A 14,425-nucleotide genomic window follows, 5' to 3' on the forward strand; every position below is an offset into this window, starting at 1 on the left:
CAGAAAATAGTGCCTAACTTATTACTACAGACCAATTCAGACCTTATTGGTCACCAGCGCCCTTATAAAAATCAACGTTCATCCTACAAAGTGCCATATTGCCCGTATTGAAACGACTGTTCGCCGTATGGAGCTAAAAACTAAATTTCCCTGTTCAAGAACACGGGGATAGAACCGTGTGGGTTGACAGCGTGCGCATGACTCTCACAGCCACTGGTGACGACTCCCATTTACGGCGACGTAAGAAACGTGAATTAAATCCTCTATTGAATCGGGAACCTTTGAATCACGACAATTAATTGAAACCTTTAATGTGCGTGTACAGTAATTCAATCTTATGAAGATTCATTCCGTGGCGAACAAATTCAAGAGCATATTGCATAGAAAACGATGACTCCTACATCATACATTTAAACATATCTAGTTTTGTTTATAATATCTTACCATTATTATTCCACTGCATACCAAATGCGTGACAGTAACTATGTTTTCTTCAATATAAACCTACATGATTGTCAACATCGGCTTTTTCTTCTCATATTCAGTTTAATTCATCAATTGTTGTATTTAAAATAGTTTTTATATCTCTCACGTTTTATATCAGTAGCTGGCAGTGGGAGACATCCTGAACAAATCTTCCAAATGTTTGTTCCGAGTGATTTACGATCGTACCCAATCACACAAAAAGGCCTCGTATAATTTGTTGACATCATCGTACGAAAACATTCTAACGGCGGGTCAGCTAAACCGATGGGTGCGAGTGGCTCACCCATATCTCAATTCGGTGATATTTTGGCGACGCGTTGACTGTGGCAGGAGGGGGAAACATTTCGGTAAAACCTCCTTGAACATGCACCCATGAAGTTTTCAAAATACATAAGCGTGCGGATTCATACATACGCCAGACCAAGCGTACAAGTATCCACCCCCCCCGCCACCCCCGGAGGATCTAAAATACTACAGAGCGCACATTGCTACAGGTTCTTTTTCTTCTTCTTCTTCCAAAGAACATAACCGCTGCTTAAACGTGTAAAGAAGTCTATGCTATTATCATCTTAGTGGTTTAGTAGGTTTTGTGTTGTTGTTGCCACAGCCAACTATGGTCTTGAGAGTATACATATTTTTTCCATTACGTTTTATATACAATAATGATACATCTTGGCGGTCTATGATTCTGGCAACCCAGCACAAGTTTTCGAAACAGCGCCCTCAATTAATGAGAAATAAACACCAAAACAATCACTGTATGTGAGCTGAGGCCTGTTTCTTTCTTCTCCGCTTGTTTTTACCGAAACGTTTTTTTTCCCCCTACCTCGCTCGACCGCCGAATCCATAATATTTTCCCTTTGATTGCGTAAACAGATTCAGCGGTGTTTAAAAAGTTGCCAAGAGCTGGGTTTTGGCAGCGGCGTTCGATTGCATGGGGAAAACACGTGTTAGGCCGAAACCGTGAAGCGACGCATGCCCCCTTGTCGAGCATGAAACTTAGTGGGTAACTTTCGATTTAGAGCTTTCGTGACTGCAGGGATTCATCTTCTTGGTTCTTTCAGTAAAGTCACGTAGAAGGGAAATAATAAAATAATAATATATTATTCTATAATTTATTATATAATACTACGATATGATATTATTATTCAATTTCATTATTTTATATTATTATATATTTTTATTATGTTTACTTTTTATTATTTTATTATTTCCCTTCTACGTGACTTTACCGAAAGAACCAAGAAGATTAGCGGGTAACGTTCGGATCTACTCGCACCCACGTCGCGAACAGCTCCAAGAAATCAACGCCACGTTAATGGAGCGGATTCAAATTCAGATTGAGATCGCAGTGTGCGTGTGTTCCATTCCCACTCACGGCCAACACCCAGCGACGATTATCTGAACCGGTAATGGGCCTCCCCTGGGTCGACTCAGCCTCAAATGAGTACCTGACGCGATGTGTAAACATCGCCACGAGGGAGAAAAAAGGCGGTCGGGCGTGTTGTCGGTCACCCACCCCTCCTGTGCCTTACAGGCCTTCATAGGTGCTCGCTAACAGTCTGTCAAGCCTATACGGGGGATCTTCGTCTTTGTCTTGTATGCAAACAGCGTCGATTGCTTAGCTCGTCGAGTGGGATACGTTTAGCAATCATCAGGCTCGTGCAGTGTGGAACGAGTTAATTTGTATTTGAATGGGAGTACATTGATCAATACGGAGAGACGGAGTGTGGTGGAGGGGGCTGGCGAGGACTGGACTTTGCGAAACTCTGAAACCAGGGCAATGAAACAGCACGGAGAGACAGCGTGCCAATCGTTAACGACGTGAACGTTTCAATAACCGCGCACTCAGTGCGTGGCAGCGGAACGCGCCGTTACCCTTTTTGGAGAGATCACCATGGACAGCACCGGAGAAGGCTCCTGTTGAGAAATGGAAAAAAAATATTTTAATAATAATTCTTTTTAATATTTCGAAAAGCGTCGTTCATGCAAAATGGCGTTTCACAACGCTGTACGAGAGAGCAAAGTAATACAATTAATAAATACAAATTTTGCATTTCACAAGACATAGTACACCCAAACTAAGGTGAATTCAACTTAAGGCTGCAGTAAACAATAATGTTTTTCAATGAGACGCAAATACAGGAATGGACATACTCGCGTATAAATGTGCGTAGCATAATTCAGCATTCCACACTGACGGAGTAACACCGTAGTCCGACTTTAGCCATGTAAGCCACACGGTGCATTTTAGAAAAGGTTCTGAATCGGCACACGTAAAAAAAAAAACCTCACCAATTTCGTGATTAACGCTGCCGTTAAACGTAAATATTAGCAATAGGCTGACGTTATGGGCCAGAGCTATTCCTGGGGGATGTTTGGACAATTGGCCAATTCCTTAATGCAGGAGTTTTCCAATTCCATCGTGATTCATTCCTTTATGGGGGCTTGCCAATACCTTAATGGCCAAATCTTTAACACGGACCGTGCCAATTCATTATTACGCTCTCCAATCCCTTCATGGCCGAGGCCGTTAACCAGGGGGGTTTCACTCGCTATGCAGTCGATGAGCCCATGAGACCAGACCCCGAATGGGTTGTTCGGGGTCTACAGTGTGAGAGTCGTGGCAATGATTGTACCCAGCAAAGCCTCACTGAATCTCAAGACTCTATTTATTTTCAGGAAGGTTCCTCCGTTGGGTTGTTTGGCCTTTCACAATTAACGAGTGTTTGGTTTCACGTGGGACAAAACTAAAGGGCCCAGAGACAACCCAAACACACACGACGGGGGTGACATTCAGGACCGAAATCTCGTAGCACCCCGCAGTCCTACGTCTGCAGGGCAAACTGAGCAGCGCTGTCGAGTAACTCATCGAGACATCTGACAATGTCTGCTAGGCACGCTTAGCGGGGTGTCTGAGGATGACGTCGCATCCTGCAAACGACGAAGCTGCTGCCCGGCTCGGCGAAACCCACTCCACCACTGGGGAGGGGGGGGGGGGTGCCCTTTGAATTGATTCGATGTGGCCATACGCCTGCACTGCGTGCCGCACGCGAATTAGCGGTGTACAATGCACACGGCGCGTGCTCGAGTGTTGCTATGAATCAGGCGAGGCAAAATAAAGAGAGCCATGGTTCAGTAGGAGACGCGTGCTAGACCCTCTCCCCCTTGCACTCAGTGAAAACGGAAATAAACGGCGATCAAGATTTAAAAAAACAGAGACGTGGCATTTGCGGTCATTTTGAAGCCGGAAAATGTATTTTAATACTCGCTCTGGGATAGGCATTTTTATTTATCGCTGTAAAGTTGCAATTATTCCATCCCCCTCACACTGCTGGATGATGACCAAACGTAAGATTACACACAAGCGCCGTTTGCAAGGCGGTAAAATGTCATTCTTTTGTGAACGTTCCAGGAGCGTACTCTGAAACTAAATACCCCCTGACAGAGCAAGTGGTAAACATATGCATACACATATATGTATAGGTGTCTGTATATAAACGAATATTTTCACGATGGCTCAGGATTGGCACGAACCCAAGCCCTGGCATCGTTAAGGAAACCGTCTGAACGTTGCTCTCTCCCATTAGGGTATCTGTCTTTAGCTTGAAGACATTTCTCTGAATGCCACGAGTTATAAAAAGAAAATAATATCGTCGTGGGTTTTTTTTCCCCCTCTCTCGTTCTTGTGTTGTTCTCCGTAATAATTGATCCTCGTTGGCAGAAGGCCTCGCGTAACCGGTGATGGAAAAATGGTTCAAGTAAGAAGAGGCTTCCCCCCCCCCCACTTCGCAGACAGGAGGTCAAAGTGAAATTCCACGGAGCTGGCTAGACGGCACCAGTAGCCAGAACTTTCGCTATTAAAACCATTTCTGCTCAGAGTTGACAGTTCAGTTTTATCCAGGAGCCTGGTAATTAAAAAATAGTGCACCGTCTGTGTTCAAGTGGGATGCGTGGCTTTTGCCACGTGCTGTTCGGCAGAAGCCGTTTGGAAGCTCTCCCCGCGACGTGAAAGCAAAACTCAAGAATGCCAGGCGGGGAAAAACAACACGCGGCGCAAACCAGAAATCGCATCGGAAAGCTCTACAGCACAACTGCGGTAAAGCTACCCAGTAATAACAATAATTATAATACGCAGAAGTAGTACTAATTAATTATTTTAAACGATTATAAATTGTTGATTTGTGGTTGCTGGATTCATAGCGCGAGTACCGCTTCTTTATGTTGTTACCTTTCACAAGAGTATTACACTTTTTGCTTTAAATGCCACGTCATAGGTTAAAGCTATTTATACGTTGCAATTTCACACGAGCAGACGGTGAGTTTTCTAATTCTGAAAAGTCAATTCCACTTTGTACGCACACGGGGCACACCCTTAATCATGCCCCGCAAAGCGTGTTTGTCACGTGCCAATAAAACCGCACGTTTTTAGTTTTAATTCCAGAGCTGGAATATGAGCAAAATTAAGTGGTGGTGAAAAAGTGAATGTTAACGGACGTCACTGGTGACGAGACTGAGGTCATCAGCTCACTGCATTGATTGGAGAACCAGGTGTAAGCATCGCAAGCAACCGCTCAGAGTTGCAGGCGAGTTCTCAGCCGTTGTCCACGTGTTCATATTCTCACTCAATGTCATTCCCTGATAGCCACCTGGCAGAGGTCGCAAACGGGTTTTGATTCCTTACCCGTACCCGTACCCGGCCGCACCAGGGTCGCAAATGGGTACCCGTACCCGGCCAGGTACGGGTACCCGGTCCCTACCCGTACCCGTACCCTACCCGAAATGAGTGACAAACGGTGACTCACCAGTGACTCACGGTCTACCCGTACCCGGCCGCACCGGGGTCGCAAACGGGTACCCGTACCCGTACCTGGCCGGGTACGGGTAGCCGGGTAGGGTACGGGTATCGGGTACCCGGTTGCGACCTCTGCCACCTGGCCTTCCCCCTCTCAAATTGCAAAACGTCAATGACGGCCCCCACATAATGAGGAACATCCAGGCTTCTGCTGATGGCGAGAGAACCTGAATCTCCATGGGCCCCCGTCTGGTTAGGTGGCATGTCAGTGGTGGAGTGGGTTCCACGAGGAGGTGGAACGCAAGGAGTGGGGGATGGGTGGGTGGGGGGGTTGAGAACAGAGGTCGCAACCGGGTACCCGATACCCGTACCCTACCCGATACCCGGCTACCCGTACCCGGCCGGGTACGGGTACCCGTTTGCGACCCTGGTGCGGCCGGGTACGGGTACGGGTAGACCGTGAGTCACTGGTGAGTAACCGTTTGTCACTCATTTCCCAACGTCTTGTCTTTTCTCACAATTCAAGTTCCTAGAATCAACCCACCCGTGCCTGCAACATGGCTTTATCCCAGAGGTCGCAATCAGGTACCGGATACCCGTACCCTACCCGATACCCGGCCGGGTACGGGTAGGGTACAGGTACGGCCGGGTACGGGTACTAGTTTGCGACCCTGGTGCGGCCGGGTACGGGTACGGGTAAGGAATCAAAACCCGTTTGCGACCTCTGGTTGAGAATGGGCAGGTCCAGCACAGACTCCATTCACTGGCGTTCTTCTCTCTACCAAGCGGCAGCACAGACCTTGGTGAGGCTCAACTCCTCAAGGATGACGTCCTCCATCGCCAGGTTCTTGGTAGGAATGGTGATCACCTTCAGGACGCTGCCCACACCTGCAATGCATTTAAAAAAAATTATCATCACAATTACTGCGATCACGCGCTGACATCGTACAGCATGGAGATAAACTATTGCCAACCCATCTTGATTTGAAGCTTTCGTGACTGCAGGAATCAATACTCTTTGGTTCTTTTGGTAAAGTCACGTAGGTAGAAAAAATAATAGATCACGACGTTTCGATCGCCACACAAGCAATCGTCTGCGTGACTTTACCGAAAGAACCAAGGAGTATTACCACGCAGTATGCAGGTTTGAGTTCACCCATGTGCCGCTGTGTGGTCGGAACGCGGGACAACACATTGTATCATGTACTGTGTGCGCTGCTCGGCAAGAAGCTGTCCTTTTGCGGCTTCGCTTTGTGCGAATTTCCTATTTTTTGGAACGCATCTACCGCACAACGCGAGGGGGAAACCTGCATTGGGTGACGCGGCGCGTGACGCGATACGCCTGTGGCGCCGCGAAAGGATGCTTTCAAAGACACCGAGCTGAAAGATTCAGTGGCTTCACGCGAAACCACGTGGCCTTACTCTGGTGTTGTTTAATCATCCCCCGAGGCACTGCCTTTGGAGGAGAGTCATCCCGTGATCAGCAGATGCTTTCCCCGTAATGTATTCCAGAAAAAAAATTTGCTGTATGACTAGCGAACGATTTGTATCTATCTTGATTTGAAGCTTCGTGACTGCAGGAATCCATACTTTCTTTGATTCTTTCGGTAAAGTCACGTAGGTATAAAATAAAATGAATCACGACGTTTCGGGCGAAACACAAGCGTCCGTCATCAGGTGGGAAAGCGTGGTCTGCTGCTGAGGCAGACTGTTTTAAAAGGTTTGCATTTGACAGGCGTTCGGCAGACCTGACAAAGATGCTGCCCAATAAAAGTCCGTCTGATTAAACCTTGACTGGCCTTGGCGCCCGTGCGCTATGAAAGGAATTCCGACACGGGAGAGCATCACTTTTTGTACTCTTTGCCAACAGGAGTGATCACGGGCCAAACATATTCGACGCATCTCTTCCAATAACTCTTCATTCACAAGTTGAAACAAACCTGCAAAACGATTCTAATAGTGTACTATATGGAGCTAATGGGGCTCGGGGTCGCTTCAAACCTATTCACGAGCCTCAGCGTTCAAACACAGCGTGGTGCGGTGAAACCTCTCGGAGCCGGAACTCGTCGAGAGAGCGCGAGGTCACCGGGAGCAGAGCGCGCGGTAGAGCGACGCGATCGGTGAACCCGGGAAATTTAATTTACTTTTTGACAATTAACGTCCGAGCACGAGAGAGCGCAAGGTCACCACGAGATTACGACGCGGTCGACTGATGAGCATACCGATCGGTGAACCCGTGTCCTTGGGCGTGTGAGTCTATACCATGCGTAATGCTACTGATGATCTTGCACTCTGCGGTTGTATGTACGTTCAACTTATTTCGCACCGTGCGTAGCCAACCGTGATAAATCATATTCTTAGGTTTTTTCGGTAAAGTCACGTAGGTAAAAAATTAAAATTAATAAAAGTAAAATAAAAAATAAAATAAAAATCACGACGTTTCGGAGGCAACACAAGCTTCCGTCTTCAGGTGGAACCGTCACAGCACGATAGCTGTGACGGTTCCATGGTAGCTGTGCTAAATCCGTTGGCATGACGAGCATACCAAGTGGTGAACTCGTGTCCTTACGTGTGTCAGTGACTTCATGCAAAAATAAATTTTAAATACTTATAACATATTTCGCTCCCACCCCTCCCCCCGCAATAAATACTTTCACCCATCGTCCGAGATAATCACGCCAATTGAGTACCCACGGAAGCCTCGAGAAGCATCAGGGGCTCCGTCAAGAGGGTCCTGATATCGGGATATTTTGGACGAATGTTTTCTTATTCATATTCTTAGGTTTTTTCGGTAAAGTCACCATGTAGGTAAAAAATTAAAATTAATAAAAGTAAAATAAAAAATAAAATAAAAATCACGACGTTTCGGAGGCAACACAAGCTTCCGTTTTCATACCGCAGGAATAATTGTCATCAACGTCTTAATTAACGGGGGGTGGGGGGGGTCAGCAGCGCTGTGGTGAGCGATCTCCGTTACATGAACCTGGCGAGTTAGAATCCTGCCCATGGCCAACAACAGCGGCGAGTAATATCTGAATTAGTAAGAGTGATACTGGTAGGAACCTCCTGGTTACACCAGCCCACAGGGGATTATTGTTTTCGTCCGTCGTGGTGCAGGGAGGGGCTGGGTGGGGAGGGAGGGGCTGGGTGGGGAGGGGAGGGTGGGGAGGGGCTGAGTGGGGAGGGTGGGGCTGGGTGGGGTATGGGAGGGGTGGGGCTGGGTAGGGAGGGGCTGGTCACCCCGTGGTGCACTTATAAAACTCAACGTTTAACCTACTCACGCCGGCTTGTGCCCGCCATCACAGTCGGGCATATTTGCGGAATACACCACGCCGCCGTTGACCCTGGCCATTGACGGAGCAACCCAACGTTCCTACCAGCTCCCTCCGCAGGAATGTGTTATTGAATTCTTAAACAAGCTGCCACTTTCCCAACCCGCACTGGGCCAGAAATGTGAAATGTCATCCCGCAAGCCCCATCGCTGACACAGCATGGGCAGCCCTTTATCTTGAAATGAATTGGCGAAGGGTTGTTAAGTGTTATTAATAAGCAATACAAGTTGCCCGATCACACAAGAGGAACTCATCTTTCAATGCCCCCGAATGAGCTACAGAGCACCCCCGTGTAAGCGGGAAAAGTTAATGAATAAATGTCCGTTCCACTTACAATCACGCGCCTCTCGCATGCCAGCGCTAAGAGGGGGTTCCACTAGCGCACGTGTTTCCAGTAACGCGTTGGGAGTCTGCCTCGTCGAAGAGAGGAATTCAAGAACGAGGCCAACAAGGTTCTTGCGCTCACGTACATGCGCTCGCGTCCGGCACCGCCCGGGCCGTGTACTTGTACACAGCAAAAGCGGCGCCTACAGAGATGCCGAAGCAATTGGGGGGCTGGCTACCCCCCCCCCCCCCCCCATGAGCGAGATGCTCATCCGCTGCCTCTGTTAACTTGCGGGAGACAAAACAAGCGTCGACCAGGGCGAATGTTGTGCACCCATTCAATGGGCTTTGTCGCGTTCGCTTCGGCAAATGGCCAATGCTGTAATCGATTTCCCATAATTCGTCTAGTTCGCTCTTTGAAATGTATTTGGAGATCCGCCGTCGGACGAAGCCCTCCCCGTGCCTGACACGTCGTGTAGAGCAGTCCGTTTCACAAACGCCGGCATCACTTGGTATGTGGTTCTTGAAATTACTCGCCACTGCTTGTATGTAGCCGTAGCCAGGAATCAAACTCGGGTGGGCAGGTTCACAGTGCGGTGCGCTAACCGTTTATCTATTTATATGCTGACTCGTTTGTTTGTAGAAAATTGTACGTAACTTTTCACCACCACGGTAATGTAATGAATTGTCACAATTCAGAGCCACACGTTCATTTTATATTTTATTATTTTTTCCATCTCGTTCTAAGTGTTCTACTTTGTGTTAACCGTCTTTGTTGCGTCTCGCTCGTTCGGCCTCATTTATACTGCCTGTCCCATTTTGACTCGCTCCGTCTCTCTCTCGTTTGTATTTTTTTACGTCGTTTGTTTCATTAGCCAACGTTCAACATCAACACGAAACATTGAACTGTGATTCCTACGTACACGATTCAACGACGCCGTACCGTCAGCGTAAGAATCGATTTCACGCAATGAATTTCTACGTGCCTAGGTGTTGCGATTCCTCGTCATGTCTTTTATAAGGGCACACGTGTGTACATGCGCATCCTTTTTGTCCGCGCGCTCCTAGATGAGCGCCTGTTCGTGAAGAAACCTCACCACGGAGGTCGGTGCGGGTTTGGTTGAGGTTCGGGAGCATTGACTGCGGGAACATAGCACGGTAACAATGATGACTTAGCTGCTGATATTGTTGGGGCGATTCGCATCGCGTGCCGCCAACACACTCGTGCTCATTCTAGATTTGAAGCTTTCGTGACTGCAAGGATTCATACTCTTAGTTCTTTCGGTAAAGTCACGTAGGTAAAAAATGAAATTAAAATTAATAAAAATAAAACAATAAAAATCACGACGTTTCGGAGGCAACACAAGTCTCCGTCTTCAGTATCACTTGATACAGCTATCGTGCTGTGACGGTTCCACCTGAAGAAGGAGGCTTGTGTTGCCTCCGAAACGTTGTGATTTTTATTGTTTTATTTTATTAATTTTTATTTCATTTTTTACCTACGTGACTTTACCGAAAGAACTAAGAGTACACTCGTGCTCAGGCTGGCGCTCACGGGGGTGCTAGCGAGAACGAGCGCTGTGACGTTTTGGCGAACGGATGCCGAAACAGCGAGGCCGATTATGTGAAATTATGGAAGGCACACGAGGTCCTGCACGGCTTTAAGTATCAAACGGCCTCCGTTGAATGCTAATGTTTTGATAGCTGTGCGGTCGCTGTTTTCAATAATGCCTTTCCTAATTAGTAGCACGCCTACCAAGGTCGAGGCTCTAATTGTGAAACAACAACAACAACAACGTAGCATCAGAAACGCTTGCTGCATTCGCCGTAGATCTTTTTTATTTGTTGTTGTTGTTGTTGTTTTTTCCCCTTTCCTGCTTTTCTTACGAGGGGTTCTTCTCGCTCAATAACAACGAGACACGAACACAGGTAAACCACAAGCCTTGTGCACTATTCTAGATTTGAAGCTTTTGTGACTGCAAGGATTCATACTCTTAGTTGTTTCGGTAAAGTCACGTCGGTAAAAAAATGAAATTAAAATTAATAAAATTAAAATAATAAAATATTATTTTTATTAAAAAAAAATTCAAATAAAAATTAATACAAATAAAATAATAAAATATTATTATTTTTATTAAAAAAAATGTTTTACCTACATGACTTTACCGAAAAAACTAAGAGTATGAATCCTTGTGCACTATCTTATCGCACCCTATAGCGATAAGATAGTGGTTCAGTGAAGCTTTGCTGTGTGGGCAGGGGTCTATACATGTATATATCGATATGTTTATTGTCTTTCACAATAAATGATACATATTGTATATATCCGAATCAGAATATTTTTTTTACTGGAAAAATCCGATGTGCTATAAAGCTTTTTTTCACAGATGTCCAGTAGATATATATTTTCCCTCTTCGTCAGATCCTACTTTGTTGTGCAGTGTGTTGAGATTGGGTGGAACTCATACGCCACATAAATCCACGATTCATTCAATCGTATCTCCAACAAAGTAATGGCAACGTTTAGTTTTGTAACAATGCCAGGTGCACGAGGCACGAAAAGCCTCGCCGCAATAGGGAGCATCAGCGAGCCTTCAAGGCTCTTTGTATCACGAGGGGGGGGGGGCTGTGCATTGGAATGTTTGGCCAGTCCCATTGAAAAGACGTGAGGCGTGTGGGGGGGGGGGGGGATTGGAGACAACCGGGGTGGGGGGGAAGCCGAGAGAGAGAGAGGGGGGGTGGATGACGACTCAGCACCACCAACTCCTGGCCGCTTGGCATTTGTGAAATAAATAAAAACACCTCCGGCCCCCGCTAAAAAAAACATATGACGAATTCAAAATGCGAAGGTTTTGTTACAGCAGATATATCTCGCGTAGTGCCTGTATCGTAGCCGATGATGTAATAATGCCTCCTCTTTAGGGAATACTAGGACACTTTACACATTTAAATTGTCATTATTATTACTAAGCTAATCCCTCCACAAATTCCGAAATGGAGCGAATTTATGGCGATTTCGTCACGGAGTTGCAACAAGAGAAACACACCGATACAATTTGGATTGAAATAAGCATAATATTTCTACAACTTCAGAGCCAAGTCCTGTTCTCTGGTTATTGTTCGTTTTTTTATTATAGCACCCTGTGGGATGAGAGTGGTGGCATTCCTAACCTCCTCTGCCATTATCCAGCGCCTGCTTCGCAGACACGAGGCGGGAGATGGGGACTGGTGCTTGGCCATTACTGCGGCGGTGATCTCTTTGATGTTTTAACGTCAGCGTCTCGGACACAACACAGATAACCATCTCTTAAAATGCAGCCTCTTACCTAATTAAGAGCCTTCACTTTAACGAAAAAAAGTTTGAAAGAACATTTCAGAAACTGGCAAAAACACGTTCTTTCGTGTAAAAAAAAAAAACCTCACTTCCAGGATGTTAACAAACCCCACAAACATTTACCACCCTGGGTCATTTGAGGCTGTGAGCTCCGTCGCCGCCGCCGCCGCCGTGATGAATGAATTATTGTTGCAAACGAAATGTGTTTCGGATTGCAAGTGTGTGTGTGTGTGGTTTTTTTTTCTCGCAATGTTTTTATTTCAAATTATTATACCTACGCCACCTCCGCCGGGCGGAGGGCAAGGAAGAGGTGGGGGTGGGGTGATCGTGGGGGTTCCTAAAGGGGCGACCGAGCTGAACTGAAGTCCGCTCCGACTGCTCGGCGCATCTTGCTCCAATTCTGCACGCTGCCCCCCTGGGGTTTACAAGCGGTGTATTTCAACCCAGCGATGAGCGCATCCCCAGCTGATGATCCCAGAGCGTGCGGCCGTCCTTCAAAAGGGGGGGTGGGTGGGGACATCGGCTCAGCTGCCCGATTCCGACCCGTGGCAATTACACCGCAGGGTGACTGCCTGCAACAGGAATGCCCCTCGGCGCGTGTGCCAATGTCATGGGCCAATTAGCAATTCCGTTCTCAAACCAAGGCTACACTGCGATAGCAATTTTAACCCAGTTTAGTTTTTTGGGGATTTTTTTTCATACTTGGGGAAAATTGCACACGATCTTTGAAGTACACTTTGCAGCAGACACAACGCATCGGTGATTTCCCCGTAACCAACCAAACCGCCCCCCCCCAACCCCAATGGTTAGACTCTAGTTAATTTGCCTTGCAGAATGTGCGTTAAACGTGGACGAGCGATGGAAAAGGAGCCACTGTGGAATTGTACGCCGGGCCTATTGTGAGCCAACATGCCAAGCTGAGCACAAGAGCGAATTTTTTTTTGGTCGTTGTTGCAACTTCATGGAACATTTTTTTGAAACCCTTCCCCACCTCCCCCCCCCCCACCACCCCCCCCCACTCTCCTACTTGGCTTCACAAAACACTCTCAAAAGCGTAGGGCCCTCACTTTGCACCGCAGACTTTCAGGGCTGCTTTTGTTTTTGACTGGCAACCCACGGGCCGCCCAATGAATCACTCGCCCACACTTCCAGCTGCGCGACCTACCGGGACTGTCGACTTATTTGGGCCGAAGCGAAAGAGGGGAGCGGAGCACCCCGGCCAAGTTGGCGCAGCGGCAGCAGCAGCAGCAGCCACGTGCCCGACGACGTCCCGCTTCGCTTGGGAGGCAACGGCGGCGCCGCACTGATCCGGCAACTTCCCTTTCCCGAAATGATCTGTTAATCTGATGTGTTCCTTGAGCCGAGCGAGCAAACGCGCATTCGTCAAGGTTTGTTGTTGGTGGCGCAGAAGCCCGAGGCCCACGTTTTACCAAGAACGCCTTTTGTTTAGGCATCCCGCCCGCGGAGAGGGCACGTCTAAGGGGTGTTCTGTGAGGAGCGCGCGTTGGCGGTGGCCGCTCGTCGCAGCGGGTGCGCGAGGGACCACGGGGTCAGCGCTGACTGCGCTAGGGACGCCAGTTCCGTGAGGCGGGCTCGCGGACAAACGCTTTACCCCGGTTACGGGCTTTGAGGTCGCTGTGTCGTTTGAGGCAGGTGCATGTTGTTTTATCCTCACACAAAGGTGGTTCTGTGATACGTTGCCAACAGGCGACATCTATCGCAGCATTGCACCGTCAAATCAATGGCTTGGCAACTTGGCCTCTCATCAACTCTTTGCCACGTAATGATACTGCTGAGATTTCATTTCTGCCAATACATTGTCAGCCTGGGCTAGCCTACAATAGCATTACTGCTGACTAATATTCTTTCAACGTAATTAACTTTGGTTTAACAACTGTCAACTATCTTCTTGGTTCTTTCAGTAAAGTCACGTAGAAGGGAAGTAATAAAATAATAAAAATAAAACATAATAAAATAAAATAATTCTCACGACGTTTCGGCTACAACTCAAGCAGCCGTCTTCAGGTGAAGAATGAGACACTGCCATTCTTCACCTGAAGACGGCTGCTTGCGTTGTAGCCGAAACGTCGTGAGAATTATTTTATTTTATTATGTTTTATTTTTATTATTTTATTACTTCCCTTTTACGTGACT

The 14,425-nt window shown here is 47.3% G+C and overlaps 1 protein-coding gene across 1 annotated transcript in view; it reads right to left on the reverse strand.

Annotated features, from left to right (window-relative positions):
- The window catches only part of LOC144944314 (semaphorin-3D-like), a 54,031-nt gene that overhangs the window by 9,405 nt on the left and 30,201 nt on the right, over positions 1–14,425 (reverse strand). The window contains exons 12-13 of the mRNA XM_078872378.1: positions 6,081–6,169; positions 2,365–2,406 (exon numbers count right to left, since the gene is read on the reverse strand). Coding sequence (XP_078728504.1) covers positions 2,365–2,406; positions 6,081–6,169 — 131 coding nt within the window. The remainder of the gene's footprint in view (positions 1–2,364; positions 2,407–6,080; positions 6,170–14,425) is intronic.

The sequence above is a fragment of the Lampetra fluviatilis genome, chromosome 34, assembly GCF_964198595.1.
Source record: "Lampetra fluviatilis chromosome 34, kcLamFluv1.1, whole genome shotgun sequence".
Classification (NCBI taxonomy): Eukaryota; Metazoa; Chordata; class Hyperoartia; order Petromyzontiformes; family Petromyzontidae; genus Lampetra; species Lampetra fluviatilis.